At 40.9% G+C, this 27,551-nt stretch overlaps 2 protein-coding genes across 4 annotated transcripts in view; both read left to right on the top strand.

The window, feature by feature from the left end:
- The window catches only part of aff4 (AF4/FMR2 family, member 4), a 31,783-nt gene extending 5,456 nt beyond the window's left edge, over positions 1 to 26,327 (top strand). The window contains exons 2-22 of one of the 3 annotated variants that reach the window (XM_069718259.1): positions 7,776 to 7,905; positions 11,077 to 11,871; positions 12,726 to 12,764; positions 12,954 to 13,040; positions 13,946 to 13,973; positions 14,114 to 14,177; positions 14,371 to 14,463; positions 15,006 to 15,150; positions 15,374 to 16,133; positions 16,343 to 16,494; positions 16,952 to 17,037; positions 17,476 to 17,710; positions 18,255 to 18,352; positions 18,806 to 18,869; positions 19,768 to 19,904; positions 20,452 to 20,523; positions 20,712 to 20,805; positions 20,977 to 21,020; positions 21,398 to 21,627; positions 22,155 to 22,303; positions 22,334 to 26,327. In XM_069718259.1, the coding sequence (XP_069574360.1) occupies positions 7,780 to 7,905; positions 11,077 to 11,871; positions 12,726 to 12,764; positions 12,954 to 13,040; positions 13,946 to 13,973; positions 14,114 to 14,177; positions 14,371 to 14,463; positions 15,006 to 15,150; positions 15,374 to 16,133; positions 16,343 to 16,494; positions 16,952 to 17,037; positions 17,476 to 17,710; positions 18,255 to 18,352; positions 18,806 to 18,869; positions 19,768 to 19,904; positions 20,452 to 20,523; positions 20,712 to 20,805; positions 20,977 to 21,020; positions 21,398 to 21,627; positions 22,155 to 22,282 (3,477 nt within the window). In that variant the 5' untranslated portion in view covers positions 7,776 to 7,779 and the 3' untranslated portion in view covers positions 22,283 to 22,303; positions 22,334 to 26,327. Of the gene's footprint in view, positions 1 to 7,775; positions 7,906 to 11,076; positions 11,872 to 12,725; positions 12,765 to 12,953; positions 13,041 to 13,945; positions 13,974 to 14,113; positions 14,178 to 14,370; positions 14,464 to 15,005; positions 15,151 to 15,373; positions 16,134 to 16,342; positions 16,495 to 16,951; positions 17,038 to 17,475; positions 17,711 to 18,254; positions 18,353 to 18,805; positions 18,870 to 19,767; positions 19,905 to 20,451; positions 20,524 to 20,711; positions 20,806 to 20,976; positions 21,021 to 21,397; positions 21,628 to 22,154 lie in introns of all 3 variants that reach the window. The other 2 variants (XM_069718268.1, XM_069718252.1) reach the window with 2 other exon arrangements.
- Positions 1 to 27,551, top strand: part of septin8a (septin 8a) — a 251,550-nt gene that overhangs the window by 146,799 nt on the left and 77,200 nt on the right. The window lies entirely within an intron of this gene.

Raw genomic sequence — 27,551 nt, 5'->3', positions numbered from 1 at the left:
TTAATGCTGTGATATAAAAGGCACACCGAAAATTAAGCTTATTTATGTTGTTGTTGTGTGAATGAGATGATGTCTCTGCAAGAAAAACAGATACAGAAATATGTCTTTGTACTTGCACAAATTTCTTCAGGAAAATGATTAGCTTTTATAGAGTTTGAAAGTCACTTTACTTTCAAAAATGAGTGTTTTCTAACAATTTCTTATCAACTCCTTGTCTTAGCAGCATGTGGTCTTGACAGCAGTCCTTCCCAAACAGCTGCTTATAGGAGGCAGGTTTGCACCATTTAAATGGACACTCCCTCTGGAATTCCTGCAGTCAGCAGGTTTGCTTCAAAAGCACCAGGGGTGGTGGCACTGGCTGCCCATCTGTACCCATTACTGAGAACTCACTGTTCACGTTATAAAATACTCTTCTTGAACTGTTTGTATAAAATGCAGGAAGTCACTCATAAACAATGATTTGGGGTTTGGGGTTGTGTAAACACAACTGATTAAATATGACGTGATATTTATCTTTTTATTCATTGTTGTCGTGAAAATCTGTTGCAAAACTAGAACCATTTGTGATCTTCACAGTTGGCGCAGAACGTCAACACCTTCTACTGTTGCTATGATCTTTAGATTGCATACCAGTTCGGTGGTATCACACAGCTTTGTAGATTCTCAGTTACATTTGCTCCTTAATGAACCCTGCTATCGATTTAATCAACCAAGGGTAGTAGTCTGATTCTAATTATAAAAGAAAGTGGTAAATGTAATTGAAGTGCTGAAAATAACAGAGTACCCTGTGATAGTATAAACTTAAAGAGAACGGAAAAAGATGGTGTTTTTAGATTTATTATTAAGTTGAAGTTAGTCAAAACAGTACAGGATTTACAAAAACATCAGCCCTGATCATAAAGACATGCAGCTGTTCTCACTTCTGTACAGTGTTAGTGTCAATTTACGACTTTGTATATCAACTTTATTTATTATAAACTGAGTCCAAGGGAGTTTCCCCAGTTTGGAATTCATCATTTTATGACCGAACTTTGTTTTCAGGATTGTTTTTCTTTTGTTTACTTTCCAGTATATTGTAAATAACACCATGATTTAACAGCCCACCAGAAAGAATATAAAAGTGCCCCATTGTGAATGTTTCCTAAAGTAGAACAAATGTTCTAAAAAAAAAAACCAATAATAATCTTTATTGATTTACTGGTTTATTGCAACAAAATTCCTGAGTGATCAAATATATCAAACATATTCATACTGAAGAGAATACTGGAGAAAAGAAGTGATAACATTAAAGATAATTTAGAAGACAGTAGCAAGTAATAGATATGTTTTCAGAAGTAAGTTTAAAAGGTGGTAGGGGCTTGGTCAAGTCCTTCCAAAGTCTGAAAAAATAAATTGCTGCCACCAGTTTTTATTTGTATATAAATTACCCCCTTTATATTCAACCCCCTTTGTATATAAATTACCCCCTTTATATTCAAATGAAAACTGGTGGCCACCAAAATACAAAATACAAATGCAAAAACCTTTCTTCCAGGACTGACAAACACAACATTGTAAATTGTAGGTAAATATAAATACTACAAACGCGTAATTTTAAGAAAACATGATGGCCTCAACTTAAAGGCAAAGTGTAAAAGACATTTAGCTGTAAATGTGAACGTTTGTACAGACTCTGGTGGTTATCCACAAGTCAAACCAAAGTGTGCTCCAGATGTGATCAAATATCGAAATCAGCCTTTCACAAAACAGGAAGCCGGCAGAGAAGTGAGGAGGTGTGGTATTGTCAGTGTTTGTACCACATAATCATCCTTGTGAGAGATGTGCTGATGCCACATTTGTCAGCATGTGTCGTCATCACATGTAGCTGATGAAAAAGTCTCATGTTTGTTACAAGCAGCGTGCCGGAAACCTGTGCGCTGTCACTTTAACAGGGTGCATGGGTGCTGTGCCCTGTGCTCAGGGCATAGTGGGGGAGGGAGGGGGGGAGGGAGGTTGTTGACGGAAAGGCGAGCTCTGATTGGCCGCGTCTTGCTGAGGGGAGTGACATCACACGGAGGAGAGGCCCTGCGGTGTAAAATAACATCTCCTTTTATGGGAGGAGGTGGACCGTGCCATTCTCGGAGAGAGGTGAGATTTATTCCCCTTTAACTGATTCTTCAGTGCCGTTTCCCTCCCTGTAGATGTGCTCATTAATTGGCCTGGATGGCCAGCTTGTAAATTATTATTGCTGTAAAGCTGTCTTAAACAAAGCTCGTTTCTTTCCTCTTTTTTTTTTTTTTTAAAACCACCTTTTATTTTATTATCTTTTGCTTTACTCTCCTTGCTTTTGAGTTTACTGGAAGGTGTAATTACCTTCAGGAAGACTTTTTCCTTCTCTTTTCTTCTCGTCTCTCTTCTTTGATTTAAGACTTGAAGGTGTAATCGGTCACGTTCATTTTTAAGACACGGATGTATTACAGTTTCAGCAGTCTTTTCAAACTCCTGCTGAGCATTGTGCTCGTGCAAAGCTCCCTTCAGATATTTCATATGCTTAATTAACTGAGATTAAAAGATTCCTCAGCTCCATGCTGAGCTTCTTTTCCTCATAGTGGAAGATTAAAATCGGCACACGGTGCTGTTAGTCTGACACTCTTCTGGAAACGAGATGAATCGTCTCCTTCATTTTTCTCTGTCACATTCATTCTTAACATTTACACAACACACACACACACACACACACACACACACACACACACACACACACACACACACACACACTCTCTCTCTCACCCCTATTCTTATCCACCGCCTGCCTCATTTCACCTTGCTTGATCTCCGGACATGCTTTAACCTCAAAACCCTCAAACAGATCAGGAAGCTGCGGCTGCCTCTAGACTTCACCTAGCATGTGACTACCCCCGGTGTTTGCCGACGTGGTATCTCCCGAAAACAAGCAGTCACCTCCCCTCCCTAAGTCAGATTTGTCTCCACTCCAAGGAAATACACTGTACCTTTGAGTCGAGTAAAGAAACTGTGGTTACACTCTTCCAGCTGGACGCCTACAGATACATTTAGGAAAACAAAAGGGTCAGATTATCCTTACTGGAGGAGGTTGGCGTACACATTTAGGCTGACAAGTCATGACGAGAATACTTCTGAATCCCTGGGAGATCCTCTGAACCCTCCTCCCCTCCTCCTTCCAATGTTTCAGTGGTTGGGGCCATGGCCTCTCAGTCAGGGTAAGAAATGCACAACTTAGTTGGCAGCTTTGCTTATGTGTCTGATAGGAATAAAACACAGAATTTTCATTATATCTGTACACAAGTCATACGAGATGTTTTTGGATGGCCTCGCATAGTGGTTGAGTCACAGAAACCCGGCGCCGCGTTCACGGTGCTCAGATAACCATCAATTCTTCCTGTTTTCTGTTCGTTTTGGTAGATGTGGCCTGGCTGTTATGTTGTGAGTTAGATGAGTTGATTAATTAATTTAGAGAGTGAACTGCCTTTTCATCTCTGGAGAGATTTTGACCTTTTCTGTTTGGGACACTCGTGAATGACTCGAGTAAACGTAGCTGGCCATTACACTCTGATAATAACAAATGTTATTTAATCTTGTGTAAGACGTGTTTTGTGTAGTCATGTTTTTCCTACTCGGGGGGGGGGGGGGGATGCAAATCTTATTATTTTGCCAATAGATGAGCTCTGTAGGATTTGGGCTTTGGGTGTAGGCTCGGCGAAATATGCAAACCGAAGTTTGTTTACGGTCCAAGTTTAAACGAGTTACATTGAAATAAAAAAAATTGTCTGTCGCGTTGTTGTAAATCACTTGTGTGTGGTTTTATTGAATTTGTGGTTATTGAGTCACGTCTGACTTGCACAGCCAACAGTTTTAGCTACTGCACCCTCAGAAAGGAATAAGCACTATGTTCAGTTGGGCCTCACTTCGCTGGACAAATGCAACCCCCCCATTTCCTAGTTTAGAAATTAAAGATTACATTTCCAAAGAAGTTATCTGGCATGTGACATTAGCTGTTCCTGGGGATTTATATGGGGAGTAAAAACAGGGACATCGCTTCCACCATGCTGTAGTAGTTGTTGTTGTGGCATGTCAGACAGGCTTTCCCCATTGGATGATATTTGTTTTTTTGTGCAGCGATTATGTTTTACTGTCTCCCTGCTGACTTTGTGGTGATAGGCCATACTTGCTCACAGTAGCTTTTGTCCCCCATATTGAAAACAGTGGACATGTGCATTCGTGGAAAACCAGCGACATATGCGTACAGTAACTGTAGTTGGCTCAAGTCAGTAATTTTAGTTATTTATTAATGGAAGTCTTAAGACACGAGTGGGGTGTTTAAAGAAAGGCATGGAGTCCTGTCGTAACCTTTTATCCTGAAGAAGAATGCCTATAAAGGCTTTCTCGATCTGGGTTTTGGTTTTCTTCTCTACATAGCCAAGTCTGAGTTTTGAAGCTGGTTCAAGGCCTACTTAAAAACAGGTCAAGCTCATAAGCAGTCACATCATGTCAACACCAGTTTTGCATTATTTCTTCCATCAGTTTTCATGGAGGACTTCCTTATTTATTTAAAATCCAAAGTAAACCTTGGTTTTTCATATAGAGTATGTTCGTTTCCAATATAACTTGCCTTAAAATCAAAACTTTTCAAATAAGTTCCAGTTTTTGGAAGGACACAAAAGTACAGCAAACTTTTTGTTGAAACCTTCAAGAAATAGTTAAGCCACCTTTGTAGAACTATTCTATGGTATTCCCTTTTCTAATGATTAAAAACAAACATATGTTAGTTAGGCTACATCAACAATAATACATTTTCATCTTCAAACGCCATTTTTCACTCGACAAATGCCAAAAGGCTCCTTCCACACGAGCAGTTCAGCAACAATTCAAGACTAATCTCCATCGATACTAAAAGGCCTGAAAGTAATTACTGTGACCGTTCACTGGGCATGCCACCTAAAACTGCTGATACTTTTGTATTTGGTGACCCATCAGAGTCTTTGTCCTGCAGTGTTGGTAAAGTTTAGACACAAGGATTTAGAGGGTCGGGGTAAGAATATCAGGGCAGGTCACAGAACTTGATGGGTCACGTGGGCAACGTTCAATATAGAGCTGATAACGCCGCCGGACACGGGAATTGTCGCAAATCACTCGCATGCCTCCTGCACATGTAGGCAGTAGTTTAACTGCGAAACAGCTGCTAGCTTAGACAACAAGGTCTGTAATATGTTATCTATGTTGAGTTAACCGCTGGAAGTCAAGGCTAATGTGGTTCATTTTTCATTGGGAAAAGGGATCATATGATAGAGTTGTGACAAATCAGGAAAGGACACGGCATGATTAATAAGACCCAATCAGCAATTGAGCTCGAGTGTCTGCGTCACCGTTTTCAAAAGTTTCCTTTTTTTTTTTTTTTTTTTTTTTCAACAAAAATGGGATTCGCAGTGTTTTCAAAAGCCTCCATTTTAGGGTTTAAAAAAAAAAAAAAAAAAACGGCTGGTGTGGATACTTAACGAAAGCTAAAATGGATGTAGCTTTAGATGGACAGAACGGACAAAACAAGTGTTTACAAGGGATCTTGGGCCTGATGCGTTTCAGCATTTAACACTGCTAACAGTGACTTGTTGACACATGTAGTTTCAGCCTCAACTGACATCAACAGCCTTATTTCCATATGCAAGTACTCCTGCACAACTCTAAAAGCACCTTCGGTGCATCATCGTTTAGTTTCATTATTTAGTCGTTTAGTTCATCGTTTAGTTTCAATTTAAGCCCTCTTAAATTGTGGACATTTATAGCATTAAAGACCTTCAAATGATAGTTGGTACTTGTCCGCTGTGTGGTAGAAGAGGCAAAATAACTAACATTGAGCAAAGTTTACTGGAACGTGTCTTTTAGTAAATCATCCGCGCTGTTAACTGTAGTCCTTGTTGTCTATGAAAGGCAATCGGTGGTCAGTTCAATTTGAGCCTGTTCGTAATTATGAAAAGTGTCTGTTTTTTTTTTTAGTGTTTAACTTTGTGTAGTCTGAGCTTGGTCCTTTAGCTGTGCTGCAAGTCAAATAAAAAACACAGATGATAAGAGTTGGATGTTGACGAGTGATGGATAGTCCAAACAATGTTTTCTTCTTTTCTTTACACCTCTGCTATAAAACTGTTGTTTCTTTCAGTGGCTATGACCATGGCCACTTCCTGAGATTTTGTTTAATGTAGCGTGGCCATAGTGTAAATCACATGGCCTGCAACGGTGACTCACAATTGGGTGGCGTTGATGATTTAAAAGAATTTGATTGTGAAATAACCGTTTTGACTCGCTGACGAGCTTTTCCAAAAGCTGGTCAGAAGTTTAAAAAAATTTTTTTGTTTAGTCTTACCTATGCGCCCCCTCCTCCCTCTCTGTAAGAGTTGCTTGAATTTGTACAAGAAACTCAACATGTAATCGAGGTTGTCTGCCTTTCACATCTCTTATTTGACTTCCTCGTGTGTCTTTTGTCATTCTGGAGTCTGTTTCCCATCTGCTTCTTTTCATCTTTTTAGTCAAACTAAGTAAAGATTAAAGACACCCTTGTGTGATGTGTTTATAATCTAGGAGGAGGCCGGATGGTTGCTGCATAATCGCACTCCGTCAGCAGCCTTAAAATCATTGTTGTCATTGGCAGGGCTTGAAGCTGTCGACTTAAACCAGGAGGCGACACGCCTGACTGACAATGTGCTTGTTTCGACTTTCAAAGCTCTGTAGTGGCTTTTTGTTGAACAAGGTGCACGGCAAACAGAAGTCCCATTTGTTCTTAGCCAGCCGGACTGTACCTAACACACACACACACACACACACACACACACATACACGCTCGTTCTGCCTGTGTTTTAATACCGTAAGTGGCACCAAGCAGAACATTTTATGTGCAGTTTCACCATATATTAAAAGGAAATTAACAGCCTTGTGTTTTATTCCCTGGAAGAGCACACAGTTTTATTACATGTAATGGTGGAGTTTGTCTCCTTGGTGTCAGTCCATACATCCACTTAGAAGAACACTGCCCCGAAATGGCCTTCTGCTTTTATGTTTGCACTGCACACATTATGCTCGGAGGGAAAATATGGGCTGAGAGGTGTGTTGAGACACCTGTAATGGAGTCAAGTGTTTTCCACCTGCGGTTTCATTGCAGAAAATTATTGTTAGGACATTCATAACCTTTTCTTCTGGTTTTAATGAGTGTCCAGCATGCAACATGTAGTCTACTGCAAATAACCGCTATTTTACAAACCTGAACTTTTCTCTCTGATTCCTGTATTTGGTGAGCAAGATGTATTAATTGTAGTAAATAAACATTTCACTGTGTCTGTGTCACAACTTTTAATATAGTCATTAGTAGTTTGAGCTGGGGTGCAAATTTATATTGGCCATCTGTACTAGGAGATTATTATACAGTAGAAGTAGGCTACTGCTCAGTGTCTAGACTAGCCTAAGCTTATTAGGGACTACTTTCTCCACGGGTCATCTCTTTGATCACCCTGTTCATGATGTGTGGGGTGCCATTAATGATGGTCCCGTTTGTGGTTTGCCAAAAAACCTGACTCAAAGTAGAGAGTCGATGATGGTTGTCTGACTCTGTGATGTTTTGGAAATGGTTTGTTTTCCTTTTTGAACTAAGAAATGCTCACATATATCTCTTCAGTTTTAACATGTTTTAGGTAAATCCTTGCAGACTCAATGACATAAGAAGTCTGTTTATGGTCTCTCTTCTGCATGTTGACTTGTTATTGTTTTTGCATTGATAGCAACATGAACCGTGAGGACCGGAATGTGCTCCGAATGAAAGAAAGAGAAAGGAGAAATCAAGAAATCCAGCAGGGAGGTGGAGAGGCCTTTCCAGCAAATTCCCCTCTCTTCCCTGAACCCTACAAAGTGGTAAGTTAATGTTAACTTGCATTCACTTTTTCCATCGAATTGATTAGTCAGTTTAACGCAAGTTATAGCTTTGACAGGAAGTGAGAACAGAGCATATCATCAGAAGCCTTCACGGCAATGTAGTTTTGTCATCACATGTTTTTGTAACATCAGACCTTTGCCTTTCCATTTCTGGTCCTGGTCTGTGAAACTGAAGAAGAATGTCTAGCTTCAGGCTTCTCTGGTAAAGTCTATCTATATGTGTGTGTGTGTGTGTGTGTGTGTGTGTGTACACCTTTGTTTGACTTCTATTATGTATTGTTTCAGTCTAAAAAAAAAAAAAAGCCTTTTAATTGTAAGTTGTTCATGTCAGAATATCATGTCATTGATTTAGACTTATAAAAAGTCTTGTCACTGCCCTCAGAAGAATGTATGAAATGAATTGTGCATTTAGTATTTTTTTTTTTTTTCATTTTAACAGAGAACTTGAGGATCCTGCAGTCTCGGGTCTTGTTCAAGGTTAATGTGTGATAAAAGTTTAAAGGGCATTAAAAGCTTTAGTGCGCATGCGGGGGTTGTTTTGTGTAGCATGTTGGGACAGGATCTGCTAACGTCTTCTTTAAGTCCGGGTGATCTCACACAAATCTTAAGAGATGATTGGCTGCTTTGACTGCAGCACAGAGCGTGCGTTTATGTTAACATGATCAGATATTACAAACCATATTAGATGCAGGCATTCATGACTTTAATTAAATTATAGTTAGCTGTCAAATTGTCAGCAATGAATTAACTCGGCACAAAACAGTCTGCTGTCTTTTTGTTGTCAACACCTGTCCCCGAGTTGCTTTTTTTGTAGTGCAACTGTGGAAAGTAAACAATAGAACGCGCCACCTCTTCGGTGCACTTCCTCCCATGTCTTCCTCTCGTGCTCACAGACACACATAGATGTAGGCCGGCCAGCTCCTGCCCGGCCAATACGATCGTAAAGAGGATTTGAGTTCTCTGTACTGGTCTAATCTTTGCCACTAACCAGATTTGAGCAGATGTAAGTGGCTCTTCTCCTTCACTAGAGCTAGCCATCAAAGAGGCAGAGAGGAATGTGTCCTGACAGGTTGGGAAATAGAAGAGCCACCAGAGGAGAGTGATGAGTGTCGCTGCGTCTGTGTTTTAGACCACAACAAAGTGAACGATAAAAGCTGACATCAGGGGCGGCAATGTCCTTGACCTTTGCAAAAGCCATTTGCATCAAAGTATTTGACTGCGCATGTTTGTTCTTTTGTCCTTTTTAGAAAACGACATTTATGAAAAAGTGTGCAGCATGCTATGATATACACAACATAATCTGGAGAAGCAAACTGTTTAAGTCCTCTGGCTTTTCTGTACTTTGTATCCCATATCTGCTGCTTGTGTGAGTCTAATGTGAGCTTTGGTTTTACTTTTTCCCCCCCTTTGTCATGCTCCACTAAGTGGAAGTTTACAGTGTTCTGCATAAAGGCCATGTGTGCAGCGCACACAGCTGCAGCTGTGGCCTCCCAGATGTAGACCAGCGCTGCAGTAATAGTTTTATGTCGCAGAGTTCACATTCTCGCTCAGCTGCACAGAATGAAGAGGGTTAAACTATATGAAGCCACACATTGATTTTGAGGCTCAATATATATTTAATGATACACCACATGCATAATAAATATACATGCTTTAAAAAAAAAAAAAAAAAAAATTTAAAAGTCGAGGATCCCTCAAATGTATTTAAGAAGTAGACCTTTTCAATCTAATTGAGTCAAGGCCTTATGTCTAATAAGACTGGGGGGGGGGAAAAAGGGACTTGACTAGGGGAATTAAGAAATATATGAAGAACACTCATGTTTTCGTTTTGACTGCCTCTTAAGAACCACAAAGATTGAGCAGATTACATGTGTTTTCCATGTGAGAAGAACAGAAGAGCAAATTTATAAGAAATGGCAGTCAAGTGTTTTGTCTATTGTAATTTACTGTTATGGCACTGTGATGTCTGAAGTGATTTTGGAAAGCATAGTGCCTGGCTGGCAGGAAAGTCCTGACTTATGACTGGTACTTTTTGAAGACAAAAACCAAAACATGAACAGTGATCCTACTGTCAACATATAGGTAACGTTTCTGAGTTGCTGAAAAGGTTCCTGAGAAAGTTCAAGCAGTTGAAAAATGCTCATACTAAGTGCAAAACACTAAACTTAGCACAATATAGTATGTGCATTACACCACAGTTACTCCGCCAACACACTGAAGAGTGTTGCAATCAATGTTTCTGTAAACAACAAGTTTGATAAAACATCTAATGACTCAGCTGCTTGTAGTTATCGCTCTTCATTGTTTTTCAGCCACCATACTGTATGCTACTATCAGTATGCATGATAAGCTTTATATCAGCCTGTTAGAAAAACTTGGATTAAAAATATGTATTTCAAAATTGTAGAAGGTGTTTTGTATTCCATTGGAGGTGAAGTACAATCAAAAATAAAGTCATTTATGCTTATAGTACAAAGTAAATTCAACAACCCATAACACAAGCAACGCACATGTCGGGCAGGCCGTGCGAGCGCACGGTAATGGAGGCCAAGTTATGACCGCGCGAGTTACATTTCCTGCTGCAGACAACAGCTTGTGTTTCCTCACCCTCAGTGTGATTGTGTCAAAGAAAACAGAGGTGTGAGGCTGCATGTGAAACTGGATATTCTCCACGGACTTCTGTCACAGGCTGATTGCAAGCAGCTCGACGAACCCGCGGCCTCAAAGTGATTGATTAACCTCTATGTTTGAACTGTGGGCAAGTCCTTATCTGTGTTCGCAGATGGGTTTGGGACTGATCTGGGGTCAGATTGAACATGCTTACTTTGTGATTGGCTGATTAGGCCTCTCGCGAAAACTAGTTGAAACATCTGAATTTCTTTTCTCATTTTGAGTAACCGAAATATTCCTGTGATGCCTCTTCCAATGTTTTTGAAGCAAGTAACCCAAATGTTAAACTTGCGCCAATAATTACTGTTTTCTCTCCCCCTCTCTCTTTTCTATGCTTTCCTCTTGTTCATTTCTTCCTTAAATTTTTTTTCTCAATCCATTTTCTATTTCTTTTCTCTGTCTTTTTTTTTGTTTGTTCTTCATCATCACTCCATCCACTGCCTCACCTCTTCCTTCCCCAATCGCTACTTCTCTCTTCAGTCCAGCAAAGAGGATAAACTGTCGAGCCGTATTCAGAGCATGCTGGGCAATTACGACGAGATGAAAGAGCCGATTGGTGACACCCATCCAAAGCTCAGCGGTAAACCTTCCAACAGCTCGTCTTCCTCCGAGGAGAAATCGGGCCCACCTTTGTTTAGCGGGGACCAGCGTGGTGTTGGTAGTGGTGGCAGCAGCCAGAGCAGTAAATGGACTCCTGTTGGCCCTGCAGCAGTTGGATCTTCATCCCAGTCCCAGAAACGCTCAGGACTCCAGGGCGGCCATAGCAGCCAGAGGAGCAACGGGGGCAGTAGCGGCAGCAGCAATAGTAGCCAAAGAGGGGAGGTGCGGGAAAAGAAGTCAAGTAAACACAGTGGCGGGTCAGAGCACTCAAAGTCACACACATCAAGTCCGGCCAAGGGCTCTCTGAGTTCCTCCAGCAGCCACTCACGGAGCTCCTTGTCTGCCGAGCAGCATCACAGCAAGGAGCGCTACCGCTCCAAGTCCCCACGAGACAGAGAGGCTAACTGGGACTCGCCCTCACGGGTTCACACCTCCTTCCCCAGTGGACAGCACTCGAGTCAGGCCTTTCCCCCGTCTCTTATGTCCAAGCCCGGCTCCATGCTGCAAAAACCTACAGCGTATGTGCGGCCTATGGATGGCCAGGAAACAGCAGAACCCAAGAGCTCGCAAGCAGAAAGCTACAGCGGACAGTCACACAGCAGCACCATGGGAGAGATGAAGTCCAATGGCAAGGCCTCGCTTTCCAAACTCAAAATCCCTTCACAACCTGTAGAGGTAAGCCGCGATCTACAGGCCTTCCTGTAATTCATACTGAACCCTGCAATTTATTTTCACCGTTCAAACAATGTACAGTGTTGTTTGCGTGGCACTTGAAGATTAGCGTCACATGTTTGGAAGTCTGTCTTAAAACAATATTGCATCAGGTCTCATTAGGTTTTGCTTGCTGTGATCATTCCTCCTTTTTCTGTTGTTCCCATAGAAAGCTGTCACCCATAAAAGTGATGGGGGACGAAATCAATTGTCCTTTCAGTGTAAAATACATTCTAATGTTTATCTGAAGTAAATCAAAAGCATATTTTTCAAGAGTTGCTGTCTTTCTAAAACTTTGTAGTTTGTTTGTTACTGTCCCTGCATTGTAGCTCAGCAAAGACACACTGTCCAGGGGATCCCGATGGGGGAAATCTGCAACTGTAACAGATATCCAGACTCAGACTTCTGCAGTCTCATGTTAGCTTTGGTTAAACTGTGGGATGAACTGAGGAGTTTATCACCCATCACTGACTTTGAACAGCATTAGAAAGGCACCTCTTAATGGCCAGTAGAAACACAAGGAATCATTACAACAAAACCTGCTTTAGTGTTCATAGGGGCGCCTGACTATTGTTTCAGGACAAAACCTTTAAAATATATATTGCATGTCGAATTCATAAACTTTCCATGACAGCAGGATTTATGTTTGAACCATACAATGTGGTCATAATGATGTAATAACTATATAAAATATCCTCGCAGCCTGTCACACATGGTCTGAATGAACTCCTAGGACTCATAAAATGCCAATAGAATGACTCGCAGCCCTCAAAAATGTTCATGAACACATCTGCTAAGCCTTGTGTTTCTGTCTTTAGGGATCTGGTGATGCCAACTGTGTCGATGAAATTCTGAAGGTATGTACGTTAGAGTTTTATTTTGCTAAATACGTGGTCTGTCCGTCCAACAGTTCATCACGAGTATTCAGAGGAAAGTCAACTGCTTCAAATATTTGAAAGGGCATTTGACATTACTCACACCTTACAGCTAATTTGCACATTTTCCCCTGTGCGTGTTTTTTTTCCTTCTTCTTATTTTCTATTCAGGAAATGACTCAGACGTGGCCCCCTCCGTTGACAGCCATCCACACCCCCTGCAAAACGGAGCCTTCCAAGTTTCCATTTCCCACCAAGGTCAGCGTTGCACCAGTGGCTGTGTTGACGGTTTGATTCAAATTATTATGTGGTGATGAATTGATAAGCCTGAAGTATGTGTTTATTACTTTTGAAGTTGCGACCAATCCAGAGACACCGGGTTTGGTGGCCCCTTCTGACTATACAGACAAGGAACGTATTATTGCTAGATATCTAAAGCAATTTAAAGGCATAGTACACCATTTCTGCTGCTAGAGATCTCTCAATCAAAACAATAACGAGACAGAGCTGGATGAGGTTGTTAAATAGCGTGGAATCAAGGGATTAGTTGTCTTTAATGTCAAACAATCACCACTGATGATAGAAATCGACCTTTAGTTTAGCAGGTAGCGATGGCGTCTCTCTCTCCTTCTCTTCTTCTCTTGCTCGATGCGTCTGATGTTTGCATCTGCCGCCTTTAGTGATAATTGTAAATGCGATGAATGTAGTTTAATTTGCCATGTTGGATGTGAGACTCGGGGGAATTGGAAGCACAGCTCAGCAACATGGAAGCTCAATCGTTAGCTGTTGTAGTTAGCTCGACCCCAGTAGCTAGTGCGAGCTGACCCATTGTAGCGCCTACTGTAAGTTAAAGGAAGGACACGGGGTTGTGTGGATATTATGCCATTAACAGGCATTCATGAAGTTGATTGAAATTATGGATTTCGGTCAGTTTGAACAGGGTTAGGGTTAAGTTGGAAGCATTTCGGATAATGTAGGTACACGGGTTCAGTCATTTTTTGACATTTTATTTGCGGAAAAGATGCATATTGTACCTGCATGTAAATATAAATGACCACATAATCAAGGGGGGGAAAAAATGATATTGATGGTTGAAAAAAAAAACAAGTTCATGAAAATAATTCAGTATTTTCTTTTTTTTTTTTTTTTTTTTTTTACCTCAGGATACGCATCCTTTTCCAAGCGGACACAGTGAGTATAGCATCAATTACAGATCCAAATCTGGACAAAAAATTCAGAGAAAAAAAAAAATAATTTATGTACATGTGGTATGTTTCACATCTTTTTAATTATATTTACATATACCCGCATCCTTTTTGTGTGTGTTCTAGAGCGAGGTAGCTCGTCCAAGAGCTCCAGCAGCCACCAGCCCAAAGCGTGCGATGACCAGCCCAAGTAAGCGCTCCATACTTTTGTCATTTTCCTCTTTTCAGTTTTCCCAAGCACTAAATCGCGCTAAAAGTACTTAAACAAACGGTGTATTATAGAGTTAAGAAACCTAAAATAATCCTAGCAGTAACAAACTTGAGCAATTACACTGCTGTAAATAACACCTGAGGTTTGATTATGTTTCTTTCCTGTATCTCAGTATGCTGGAAGATGACCTGAAGATAAGCAGCAGTGAGGACAGTGACGGAGAACAAGACTCTGCCAAGAATGCTTCAAGGAACACGTCGGCAAGGTGAAGCAGAGAAAGCACAGAAACTTTTGTGAAAATTTTCAAACGATGAGGTTTTGTTGGAATTGTCACTGCGATTTAGACAGAAGTTAATGTTTTGCGGCCACTGTGGTTTTATATTACTTTGCTTTATATTCAAGGGTGTTTGGAAGAAATGCTCCACAACATTAATAACTTTGTTCTTCTATTTTTTGGGGGGATAATTAATCAGCCTAAAATGACTTTTAAAATCAAAAACAAAATGGGAAAATGCCAAGGAAAGACAAATATTGCTTGAAATGCTGCTACCATTAACGAAAAAACATCATTACATTTAAGTATAATTGATTTTTGCTGATTATATGTAGTGATCAAGAACAATGCTTAGTGCTGTCCGTCATCGAGAGAATATCATCGCATAGATCACTTCAAGTCTTCGTGTTGTGGTTGAGAGTTTTGCTTCTAACTGCAGTGGCGATTCTGAATGTATCCCGTTGCTGAAGTTATATTTTACACCTTTTGCACACAATGTAACGCCGTTTCGCTCTCCCCTGTCTTAACAATAGCAATAACAGTGAAGCGGCTGAGCAGTCGAGGGACGACTCCAGCAGCCACAGCGGCTCGGAGAGCAGCTCGGGCTCCGACAGCGAGAGCGAAAGCAGCACGACAGACAGCGAAGCCAACGAGCACCCACGACCCGCCTCACCTGAAGTAATCACTTCACAGTAACTCCGTACAAAGCTGTAGTGCTACTTAGTGATGATTTGGAACTGTGTCACAAGACAAGACTCCAATTTGGACTGAGATAGTTAAAAAATGAATTTTAATTAGAAATTCTTTTTCGTTTGACAAGGATTATTATCTCATACAAATTCATGATATTCACTCAGAAAGCCATGTTCTTAATTCTGTGCGCTCTCCTGTGCCCCTTCAGCCTGAACAACCCATGGCCAATAAGTGGCAGCTGGACAACTGGTTCAAGAAGACCAAGCAGTTCTCCCCCGCTTCTCCAGTGGACAACAATAATGTTCCACCCAAATGCAAGAAAGAGGGCCGAGATAACAGCTCAGGGCGTGGCTACAGTAGCCAGGGAGGGGGATCAAAAGACTCAGCGGCACCCACCCCAAGCAGGGACTTACGGGCAGCGCAAAAGGGGGCAGAAGGTGGTCGTGGGCGCCAAAAATCCCCCGCCCAGAGCGAGGGTGGCACAAATCCAAGAATCCGTGTGGGTAAGAAGCAGCCTAAAAAATCTGAGAAGCCCCCTGTGGTGGAGGAACCCAAGGGAGGTCTGAGGGTGGAGAGTGAGCCGGCTCCAGAGATACCTACTCATCGGCCCAAAGCTGCTACCAAGGGTTCCCGCAAACCAACCATCAAAAAAGAACCCAAATCCTCTCCGAGGCCCACGGCAGCCGCAGTCACCACCACTGCAGACAAACGCAAGGCCAAGGCGCCCACCAAGACTTCTTCCCAGAAGTCTCGAGAATTTGTCGATACAGACTCTTCGTCGTCAGACTCCGAGGGGAATGACAGCATCCCGTCTTCATCGCAGACACCCAAGTACACAGAGAGTATCAGGACCCCTGTTTGCGTGTTTTCGCCGATGGAAGAAAAAGAGCCGCTGTCTCCACTCAGTGACCCCGAGGAGCGCTACCCTGCAAGGCAGCCTCAGCAGCAGGTTTTACTAGTGAAGATAGGTTAGTCGAAACTCCCCACAAGTCTCATAACCATATAATACAAGTTTTCACTGTATTCTGTGCATTGTGTTACTCTTGTCTAGCTGGGTCACGCAGACACCACTGGAGCTTTTTTTTTTTTTTTTTAACTTTGGACCAAATCAAACCATACCCTGCCCTTCCCTGCCCTTCCCTTGCCTGCCCTTCCCTTCCCTTCCCATTTCCTATAGATCTCAGCTTGCTGTCCAGGGTTCCAGGGCGGCCCTACAAGGAGCCTGCAGAGATAAAAGTGGAGAGGGACGACTCTCTCGACAGGGACAGCAAAGACTTCAGCAAGCAGAGCTCTGAGAAGAGCTCAAGCAAGGCCAAGAGAAAACACAAGGTAGAGCGAATTTTAGTGGGGGTTTTTTCTTCTTCTATTTAATTTGTCCTCATATGGAGAGTAAAATGTAATAAAATGTGTCTGTTTCATGTCGTTACTCGTTTCTCAGTACAAAATCTCTTAAAATAGCCTACAAGCAGATTTCCATCAAAACAAAGAAGTGTGTTAGAGTCACAGAACAATGGATTACATTTAGATGCAGATTCAGACCTGGATTTTCTGACATATGATGAATTTCTTTCATTTTTTTATCATAGCTGTGAAACTACTCTATAATGCGAATTAAAATCTAAGTGACTGTCTGTCTTTGGCTCTAACGGTATATTAAGCCTTTTTTTGTTTGTTGTTGTTTTGCTCCTGGTAGGTACAGTGCAATGGCCATTGAACCAACCAATACATCTGACTTTTCCCTAAATGTCTTTGCTGTTTTTTTTCTCTCTGTTTTTTGCATCTTTAGAACGATGAGGAAGGCACCAAGCCAGAGAGCAAGCGATGCAAGCTAGAGGACAAGTCTCTATCTCATCATAAAAGCAGCAGTAAAGAGTGAGTGTTCTTCCCGTTTATCCTGATTATCATTTGCATTAAAACAATCTGCACACTGTGAACACTTGGCACTCTTGGTGCGACAGTAGTTTGTTTTGCCAGATGTCTTTTCCTCTAAACATACAATTCACAAAATAAAGCCTATTAACTCTAATGAGCATTGTAAAATGGAAGCATAAAAGCTCAGCGATGGTGCTTATTTATTGCGTCTCAGGCTCTTCCAGCTGCACCTGTTAACCTTTAATCTAACAACTTTGTTACATTCTTGATTTTGAGTCAACGGGAATATTAATGTTTCATCTTTCAGCGTTCATATTTAATTATGTGGACCACAGTACTGCTATAAAACCGGTCTATTTAGAAAGATACAGAAAGATTATATATAATTTTATATATATATATATATATAAAATTCAGTGATGGTCCATATCCCACCAGGTCTAAGAGGTCTTTGGAGAAGAAAGAGGAGCCAGTCCCCTCTCCTTCCATGTCAGGTCTTCAGCGGACACCTAAGGCAGAGCATCCGAGTCGGAAGAGGACAGTCAGCCAGTCCTCCACCTCGTTGTCCAGCGGGACAGGAAGTGGAAAAGAAGGGAGCCACAGCACCAAGGGCAGCTCCACCTCCAAACACAGAAAAGGAGAGGACAAGGGACGCAGCACACGTGACGGCAAGGTGGGTGCAACTAACGTCATCGCCAGGCAGTCGCTGTCTGTGTGTATCGCCGGCAAAACACTGTGGATACCGCAACGTGTGAGTGCAATCCTTCATCTTGCCAACCGTGCAGTATGTTTCCCCGAGGAACTTGAATAACAAAGCAAGCATGGGGGGGCGGGGGGGTGGGGGGTGGGAGGGAGTAGTTGCAGTGGGAAGAAGGGGAGTGGTTTAGGACATAGCTTGATGTATGGGAGGGTTTGTGCCAAACATTAGGGTATGCATATATATATATATTTTTTTTTTTTTTTTTTTTAATATAATTAAGGTCCATAACAAGTATCTACACTGTATAACCAGCAGCTACTTATTGGATTTGGGGTATTTTTGTGTCTGTATATCATATAAGCCCAACGGCCATAGATTGCGATACATTTCTACCTCCTGACTTCACTCTCACCTTTTCTCCATTTTATCATGGTCTTCAAAAACCAGCCTTTTTTTTTTAATTTTAATTTTTATTTATTTAATTTACTTTATTTCCTCTCACTCGCTGTCTCTGCAGGAGAAATCCTCAAAGAGCTGTGATAACCAGCTGGCTGTGCCGCCGCTCTCCACAGACGGCTCCAAGTCTCAGAGATCCAAGCTGGTGTTTGAGGACAGGTAAGAGGAGCTCTTTCCACTGTGGATAACCCCTCAGCGGGGCACACAGAAAGAACTGCTGCGCGGATCTAGGGTTGCCTTTGATGCACAAAGCTGTAGGAGGTTGGGGAGGTCATGAATGGATGTGCCCGCATGCCTGAAAGATTATGTAAATTTGGATTTTGAAAGGCTCTCTGCTGGGATTCTCTGTCCTTTCTAATGCTGTGGTAAAGAAACAACACGGTTTTGCTTCGTATTTTTGTGTCTTTTGTTTCAAGGTTTGATTTAATGGAAGGCGAGATATTTCGGGAGTTTAGAGAAAGTTTGAACACGTTCTTTAAAGTCTCGGTGCCGAGAGGAAATTTATGTAGAAACTGAGCCAGGACACCGTGTAAAAAGTAATTAATTTTTTCGCCCCCCCGTGCTTCGGAGAAGAAATCAACTTTGTTTGATCTGCGCATAATTTCGTTTCAGGGTCCATTCAGCAGATCACTACTTACAAGAGGCCAAGAAGCTTAAACACAATGCAGATGCACTGGTAAGAGTAAGAGCCCAATGACTATTTCCTGGTGTAATTGAGATGTTGCGGTGTCAAGTGTTGCATGCAAAGCTCCACCTTAATGTGAAACAACATCCTGGGGATATTTTGCATGGAGTTTAGTCCAACATTTAGAAACTCACTTCAGGGTTTTAACACATTTCCTCTATTGACAAAGTGGTTGTAGAGTTTAGATAGCATTTACAGGGAAGTTTACCTCGTACTCTGTTTCCGAAGCTCCTTTTCTTTATCTGTGCTCTCACAGTTTTTGAGCATGAATAGAAGGAAGTAACACAAATGCTTGTGTTACTGGCTCACTGTAAAACGAGCAGGTGTATATATATTTAGCTGCAGGTCTGGTATCAATTACTTACATGGGTGTTCTGAAATATCCATCTCTGCTACAGTTCACTCAAAAATGAGAAATTATGTTCTTGATGGTTTTATTTGAATACAAAGCCACGTTTACACATCACAATGCGTAAAAAAATACTTCCGCATGAAGTTAGACAAACAAACCTGCGATACAATGAAATGCCCACAACATGTCACAGGAGTTTAGCTTTAATGTTTGTTTTTGTTCTCTGGAAAATAGTATTAAACATCAAATGCATCACGCGTGCACCAAAGGCCAACACAAACTGTTGCAGCGGTTCTTAAATGAAAAGAGGGTTTATGTAATCCACACCAAGTCACAAACAAACGTGTCAGTTATGTAATGCTCCAGGCCAAAACCTTGTCAAACCGGCGTCATGTGCTGTTTGCATTTCGCCCTCCGGAGCTGGGACAGTCGGAGAAACAAAATGCAGTCTTTGACTTGTGCATAACGCAACACCAGCACTGATTTAACATTTTTTCGTTGCCCCTGTTGGTGTCTCTTTTTTTTTCCTCCCCACAGTTGGACCGTTTTGAGAAGGCGGTTTACTACCTGGACGCCGTGGTGTCCTTCATTGAATGTGGTAACGCCCTGGAGAAGAGCGCCCAAGAGGCCAAGTCTCCCTTCCCCATGTACGCTGAAACAGTGGAGCTTATCAAGTAAGTACAAACACCAATGCATTCGCCACCGTCGCATTTAAAGGGCCACTCCACTGATTTTATTTATTTTTTTATTTTTTTTACACGTCAAAGTCTGCTTACAGGTGTCACTGCATATATGAATCGGGTTACACGGAGAGCTTTTTGAACTCATAACTTTGAAAATGAAAAGAAAAATCTTCGCGGGCGTCTGTGGCCTGCTCCTCTGCTTGAGGCTCGCGGCTACATTAGCTGCTACTAGCACAACACACCCTCCAGGAAGAGCTGTCAGTGGTTTGAGCTGCATTGTGGGTAGTAATATAGGTTCGATTATTTGACGAGGAAGAAGAAAATTGCCGCCCAAAGAGACGACCTCTGGTTCACCTGATTGTTTTAAACCGTTCATTGTGAATGGGACTAAGTTACAGGAGTGCAGTGCGAAGTACTCCTTTAAACAGAAAGACAGTGCATTAGATTTAAGGTTCACCAGAATAAAAACATTTTGCTTTAGTTACTTAAAACAGTTGTTTCTCCTCGAAACTAAACAGTTGTTTGTTTGTGCATTCAGATACACTATGAAGTTAAAAAGCTACATGGCCCCAGATGCTACTTCAGCAGACAAGAGGCTAGCTGTGCTGTGGTAAGTACGATGACTGACATTTCCATTTGGGATGTTGGCGGTGTCTTGTCCTTCAGCTCAAAGTACTCATACCTGACTGCTACTAATTCTGGTTATTTGTTTAAGAGGAGTTGTGTATTTAAGCTGCCCCCACATCTCTGCCTTCTTCAACAAGTTTTAGATCAATATTTATCTGTGACTCTTTCCAGCCTGCGATGCCAGTCTCTTCTCTACCTGCGGTTATTCAAGTTGAGGAAAGACAGCGCTCTGAAATACTCAAAAACACTCACCGAACACTTAAAGGTATCCACACCCCCCCCCCCCCTTACAAGCTGAAATCAAATTTTTCCTGGCAAAGGTTCAAAACCAAAGAAAAGCAATAAAATTCCCTGAATGTCGTTTGTTTCTGTGAATGTGTAACTTGTGTCCTTTCTGCGTACATAATGTTCTTCCCCCTCATCTTTGTTTTTACAGAATTCTCTGAGTAACACCCAGGCTCCCTCTCCTGGAATGGGAAAGTAAGTCACGTCGTCCTATGCTGTTTGGCGAGTTAAAGTCAGTGTAAAGGAGCCGTCTGTGTTTCCTGTTGAGGAAAAAGTATTCCGAATGTGATTTGCAATTTTCTAGGAGGTTAAAAGTTAAAGGATTTCACAGAAAGTTGAGAAAACGAGCCCACAAATATTTCTTGATCAGCTGTTCTGGCACCTTTTTTTTTTAAAAAAAAACAAAAAAAACAACAACAAAAAACTAAAAGAAGTGGGGTCACTGGATAGCAGATACATAAATACGGATATCGATCTGGTTCTAGTTCATTGTCATGTGGTCGCAGGTGTTTGTGTGATTTTTCTAAACCAGTGCCAGCAAACTCACTGCTTGTTTCTTTGTCCTGACGCAGTAAGGCAGCAGGTATGCCCTCTCCAGTGTCTCCCAAACTGTCACCGGGCACAGCTGGTGGCTACTCGTCAGTCAGCAGCAGCAGCAGCACCAGCTCGTCTGTGACAATACCTCAGCGTATCCACCAGATGGCTGCCAGCTACGTCCAGGTCACCTCCAACTTCCTGTATGCCACCGAGGTCTGGGACCAGGCCGAGCAACTATCCAAGGAGCAGAAAGGTCAAAAATCAGGTTCTAAAACTATATAATTTTTTTCACATTACACAGTGTCTCCAGTCTCAATTTTTTGCAACCATTGTAGACTTTGCTGAGGTAGGATGCTTTGTGAACTGGCTCCAAATGTTCCATTTTCCAAGGAATATATTGCCCAAAAAAAAAAAACAAAAATCGATGTCAAACAAACAATCCGGACAATGTACTAATTGGGACACAAACTCGACAAGAATGCGCCAAAACCGCCGTGCCAAAGCCTCCGTGGCAAACTAAAGGTTTAAACAAGATGCAAAACATATTAAACCAGCATTGTTAAAACTGATTTAAGGGGGAAATCAATACTTCATTTCAAATTGGCAGCGTGCTGTCCATCGTAACTATCGTTGTAAACCGAACAGCTTTGGGGTTTTAGACTGTTGGCTGATCACAGCAGGCGACGTTACGACTTCCTTGCAGTGTTTTGAAGTATTTTCTGACCTTTTATAGACCAAACAATTCTCCACTGACGTGTCCCCCCCCCCTCTGCCGTGTCTTTGTTTGCCCAGACTTCTTCCTGGAGTTGGACAAGATGATGGGTCCTCTGATCTTCAACACCAGCAGCATGACAGAACTGGTGCGTTACACACGGCAGGGTCTCCACTGGCTGCGCCTGGATGCAAAGCCCGTTCCCTAGCGAGGACTCACTCCCTGCACGCTGCTTACACACACACACACACACACACACACACACACACACACACACACACACACACACACACACACACACACACACCTCAGCCTTTCATCTTCAGCAACAGTTTGTGCAAAGACACTCAAACAGACACGCATGCCCTCACAGACACAAACAAACAATTACGTACTGTACGCGCACACACGCACGCGCGCACGCACACACACACACACACAGACAAACAAACAAACAGTCCACCTCTGGTCCACTACGTACACACACACACACACACACACACACACACACACACACACGGGATGAACTTCTCAGACATATCTCCAACACTGTGTCCATTTTCTACACCAGCTTGCCAAAAACACTGAGCAGTTTCGAACATGTCACACCTTCGACGGCACCACACAGGGAGACGCATCAGAACCGCAGCAGGCATCAACAGAGCTTATCAGCCTGGCTTCATCTATCAGCATCCTAGCAAAATCCTTGAAGGCCATGTTTGTATCTCTTTTGGCATGGAATCACTGGGTGAATTATTTATTATGAATACACTAAATCTGGGGTTTGGTTTATAGGCTACTTTGGCTTTTAACTTTTTATTTTACTTTGTGTCACCAAAGTACCTCCCATAAACACCAAAGGTGCTTTAAAATGAAGGTTTCTCTTTATCATTTCCGTGCCTTGTATGTGAGCAACAGGAAAACAGTCACCAGTCATATCTGAATTGGTAATTTTTCCTTTATTTGCTATTACCACATTTATGTATTTTTTTTTTTGTACACATTTAGCGGTTAATGGAAGCTGGCAGTGGCAACAATTGTGGTTTTGATTGCTGTCTTGCATTTTTAAGTCAAATCATTTTCCAACAAATTCAGCTGCCACCTGGGTACATCTTTCTTCAAAGTCGCTAGGCACTAAAGGGTCAATTTGGAGCATGCCCACAAGATTTTAAGAACTGTAGGAAGGGCTACTGTGCACAGCAGATTAATACTTCTGACACACACATATTTATAAAAGTTCTCTGAGGAGTTATATTGATCAGTGTGTTAGTTTTGAACATTGTAGGTTTGGATTTTACAGAATCATCAACTTCTTTTCGCTCTGCAAATCAATCAAATTTGCGTTTTTTTTCCTATTTTACAACCCTTTGGTCACACGGTGCAGCAGCACGGGCCTCCAGGGGCCTCCAGGGGCCTCCAGGCATGGATTTTTAGCCTCTTGGCCTTACTAAAGTTGATCACGTTAAAGTTGAGATTTTCTGCCTCTTTAAAGCTTCAGCATTTGAGTCTCTTCCTATGAAATGTTTTTCCACTCGCAGCTACATTGTTCACCGAGAAGTTTCCTCGAGGAAGAGTCATTTCCATACAGTGTTATTCTTTCTTTCTTTTGATCTCTTTGTTTGCCCAGAGTATATTTTTCTTAGGAACAGCAGGGAGTGTGGAGTGTTGAAGATCATGTCCACAATGCAGTTACTTACATTGCAGTTGATTTAAAAAAAAAAAAATTTAAAAAAAAAGAAGCTGGGCCTGACTCACCACAGATTTGGAACAACTAAAGCAAATGTATCTCAAAGAAAAGTTCTTTCGAGAAAACAAACTCATTAGTGATGCAGATTAGCAGTGTTGCATTTATACAACAAAGAGTTTTAAATCTATGCTTATATATCTCAAATAAGAAATATAACGACCAATAAAGATTTTATTTATATACCAAGCAGTTTTTCCCCCCCTCCAAGCAAAAGTGTAACTTCTCAAGTGCACAAGTTTAAAATGGGGTTACAACAGGGGTTGTAATAATAATAAGTATTTGTATATGTAATTGTTCCTATTTAAATTTCAAAATCAGAATCATACTTGTATTACAAGAAAGTAGACGGTGCAGCAGGTAGAGGGGGAAGATGAGAGAGTGACTGTGTATGCATAACTGTATCCAGATATGAACATTTATTTTTGTTATAGTTTCAAATTACCGGTTCTCATCAAGGCAAATGTGCATGACAGGGGTTTTACATAAAGATGTTAGCATTACACCGGAGGTTTCAGTTGGCCTTTGGTTGTTTGGTAATTGTCGCTGACATGAGGAACTTTCCTTTTTGGTCATTTTATGCCCATTTCTGACTCTTTAACATGCTGGAAATACAAAAAGCCTGGGCCAAATAGTGTTCATGTTTAGTATTATCGGTTGACTTTTATTGGGGCTGGTGCACAGTTTGGATAAGAAAGTGCCAGAAAGTTTAAGACTTGTAGTCTTTAACTTCCCGAGTCTTCTACTTTATAGCTTAAATTTGGTGTAATTACACTCAAGGCAAAACAAATGGCTATTTGGCCCAGGGTCTTTTGTTGTGTGTTGTATTTTTCTTTCCTTCACTGGCTCCCTGGCCTCTATCGTAGGAGGGGATACTGTTATTTTCTCTTACACTTGACTGAGAGAAAGTAAGAGGAGGTATTATTTTAATCTATGCAGGATTTCTGTTTTTAAACAAAACATCTGTTTCTGTGGAAAATAGTTCATTTTTAGGCTCGGGATTCTTTTTTTCCCCGCTTAATTTTTTTTTAATTTTTTTTCCCGGCTTCGGCGAGAAACCCGTTAAACTCAAGTGTCCAATGCCTTTAGCTTTTGCAATTTTGTGTACTGGTTTAGTATACATGTGTATATAGATCTGTTTTTATAACCAAACATCGATGGCTTGAGCCATTTTGTACTTAAAGCTGGAGGCCACTTTTCTCATAGGAATTCCTCTGTGGGTTTTACCAGCCCAGTCAATGTCTTCATACACTGGTACACTTTGTAAGTACAGGTCCGCGCCTTGTGTTCCCTACACTATCTTGTAGTCAAATGTAAAAAAAAAAAATTTAGCATTAGAATAATTTTTAACGGTTTGCTACTCACACTTATTTATTTTTCTGCCCCTTTGCTTAATGTTTTTTTTCTATTTTGCCTTTTTAAGGAATACCATTTTATGAAATAGGAAGATGTAAATGTATTGGAGTTGTTCATGATGAGATTTCATTGTAAGTAGTAATTAATATTAATTCTAACTTGAAAGAATCCAGGGTAAGATGAGGTTTTTTTTGACATTCAGTAGGAAGATGTTAACACTTGCATGTTTCTATTTAAATACAAATGTATAAATTGTAAATATAACATTTCTTTAAGGGTGAATTTCTACTACAGGTTGACATTTTTATTAAATTTAAAAATGCTGTAAATATACTTGTGAGATACTTTATGCACATTTTTTTTTTTTTCCCCCTCTGTGGGCTTTTATGTTCTTCTTCCAAGTTGTTACAGATGACATCCCAGTCTGTTAACTGTGTATATCAAATTGATTTCCCGGTCCTTTTCTTACCGTGCTCGTATATTTTGTCTTCTGCTTCACTGTCTCTCAGTATCATGGTCGCCACATAATCATCAATGTCTCTAGATCCAAGTGCGAATATTTTGTCCTCTCTGTATTTGATATGGAGCTGTGTACTTTTCATGAAATGTATATTGTTGATCTCATGGGATGGAAGGATGGATGCATGGATGGATGGATGCATGCATGGATGGATGGACGGATGGATGGATGGATGGAAGGACGGATGGATGGATGGCATGTACAGTCTGTTATGTAAAACCATGTCTGTTTCTTCCTCAGAGAGGTGTATTTACTGTGTCCCTTTTGAACAATTGGTCCAACATGTCTTTTGAAACAGAGGTATTTCTCTACACGTCAAAACAGTTGTAGCAGTTTATACAGTATGTTGTATAACACCTTTTTCTAAAAGTCGTCTCACATGTGAGACCAGCAGCATACACTATGTACAATAATCTAAATTGGATTAGTTTTAAGAGAACTGATGATAGAGATACTATATATGATGGATGCAATATGATTAAAGGTACTCATTGAGTTTGATCTTCAAACTTAGGTTATGTAATTTAAAAGCATTCTTGTGAAGTGAGTATTAATTGTGACTAATGAGAGTCTGTCCTGAATATTCTTTGTATTTTGCCGTATTGAGAATAAAATATATATGGATATGTTTAATAGAGTGTTACTCGTTTTATTTTAGCAGCGTAAAATTATCTCGACTTGAAGCAACTGCAATACCACAGTGACCAGAGACAGAGCCTGTGCTGCAGTTCGCAGTGAATAAAATGCCACCAAGTGGTCATGAGTTGCTATTGTCATTGCTGTCATCCCATCAGTTTCTGCTGTTATCGCTGGATTTTCACTTTAATGAGTGGTGGAAGAAGTATTCCTTTCCTAAAACCATTGAGCTGCATCAAAAAAAAAATCTTTTGTAAAGCGTCAAGAACTCAAAAAGGTTAGAAATCACTGGTTCAATTTAAAAAAAAAAAAAAAGTACTGTATATCAAAAGCTTATTATAACATCCATTATATTAAATTTGTACCTTAAAAGTAACTAAAGCTGTCAAATGCAGTGAAGTAGAAAGTATTTCCCACTGAAATGCCAAAGCATAAAGTAGCATCAAATGAAAATACTCAAAGTACAAGTACTTCAAAATTGAACTTGAGTACATTACGCGAGTGTCTATTTTCCACCACCGAGTATATTAACATGAACAATACAGCACAACTTGGACAGGGAGCAATTCACAGTCTTAGCTGGGACATTTGGAAGGCTTCCTGGATTAGAGTTATCCTCAACAACAGTTGCTTTATTAGGAAGTAAATGGCTTTAAGATTGAACTAATGGTTTAAAGATAGAGAAAAAAAAAAAGCAAGATATAGTTTAAAGTGGAAAATTACTAGAGACAATTTGCGGTCATTCTAGAGGAGCGCTGAACCTATTAACCCTGGTGTTGTCCTCGGGTCAAAATGACCCGCAGCTGTGTTCAACCAAGCTCTAGTTTATTTCTATATTTTTTATATTTTTTGAGGATCATTGATCATCATTCTTTTAAAGAAACCCTCACAGCCTCCTTGCCACCAATGATCCCCCCCCCCCCCCAAAAAATGTGAAAATAAAAATAAAATAGAGCTTGATTGAACACAGCTGCGGGTCATTTTGACCCAAGGACAACACGAGGGTTAAACCTTAAATATAATTGTAAATCTAAAAGCTCCTTTTTAAATCGGTCTGAGATTGCAGTGCTGTAAATTAATAACAGACCAATAACATGATTGAATTTGTCCACATTTAATTCATAACATAAACCCGAGTTGTTTATTTCAATAAGAAAAATGGTGCTTAGTTTTAATCTTTCTGTGCATGACTCAAAAGTATTCCAAGTGGTTTATATAGCT

The sequence above is a fragment of the Brachyistius frenatus genome, unplaced genomic scaffold (assembly GCF_029030835.1).
Source record: "Brachyistius frenatus isolate BFR_SWC_R1_liver_20210118 unplaced genomic scaffold, ASM2903083v1 Contig_5, whole genome shotgun sequence".
In the NCBI taxonomy this organism is placed as follows: domain Eukaryota; kingdom Metazoa; phylum Chordata; class Actinopteri; family Embiotocidae; genus Brachyistius; species Brachyistius frenatus.
Note: the sequence above shows the minus strand (reverse complement) of the source record. Positions and strands in the feature narration are given on the sequence as shown.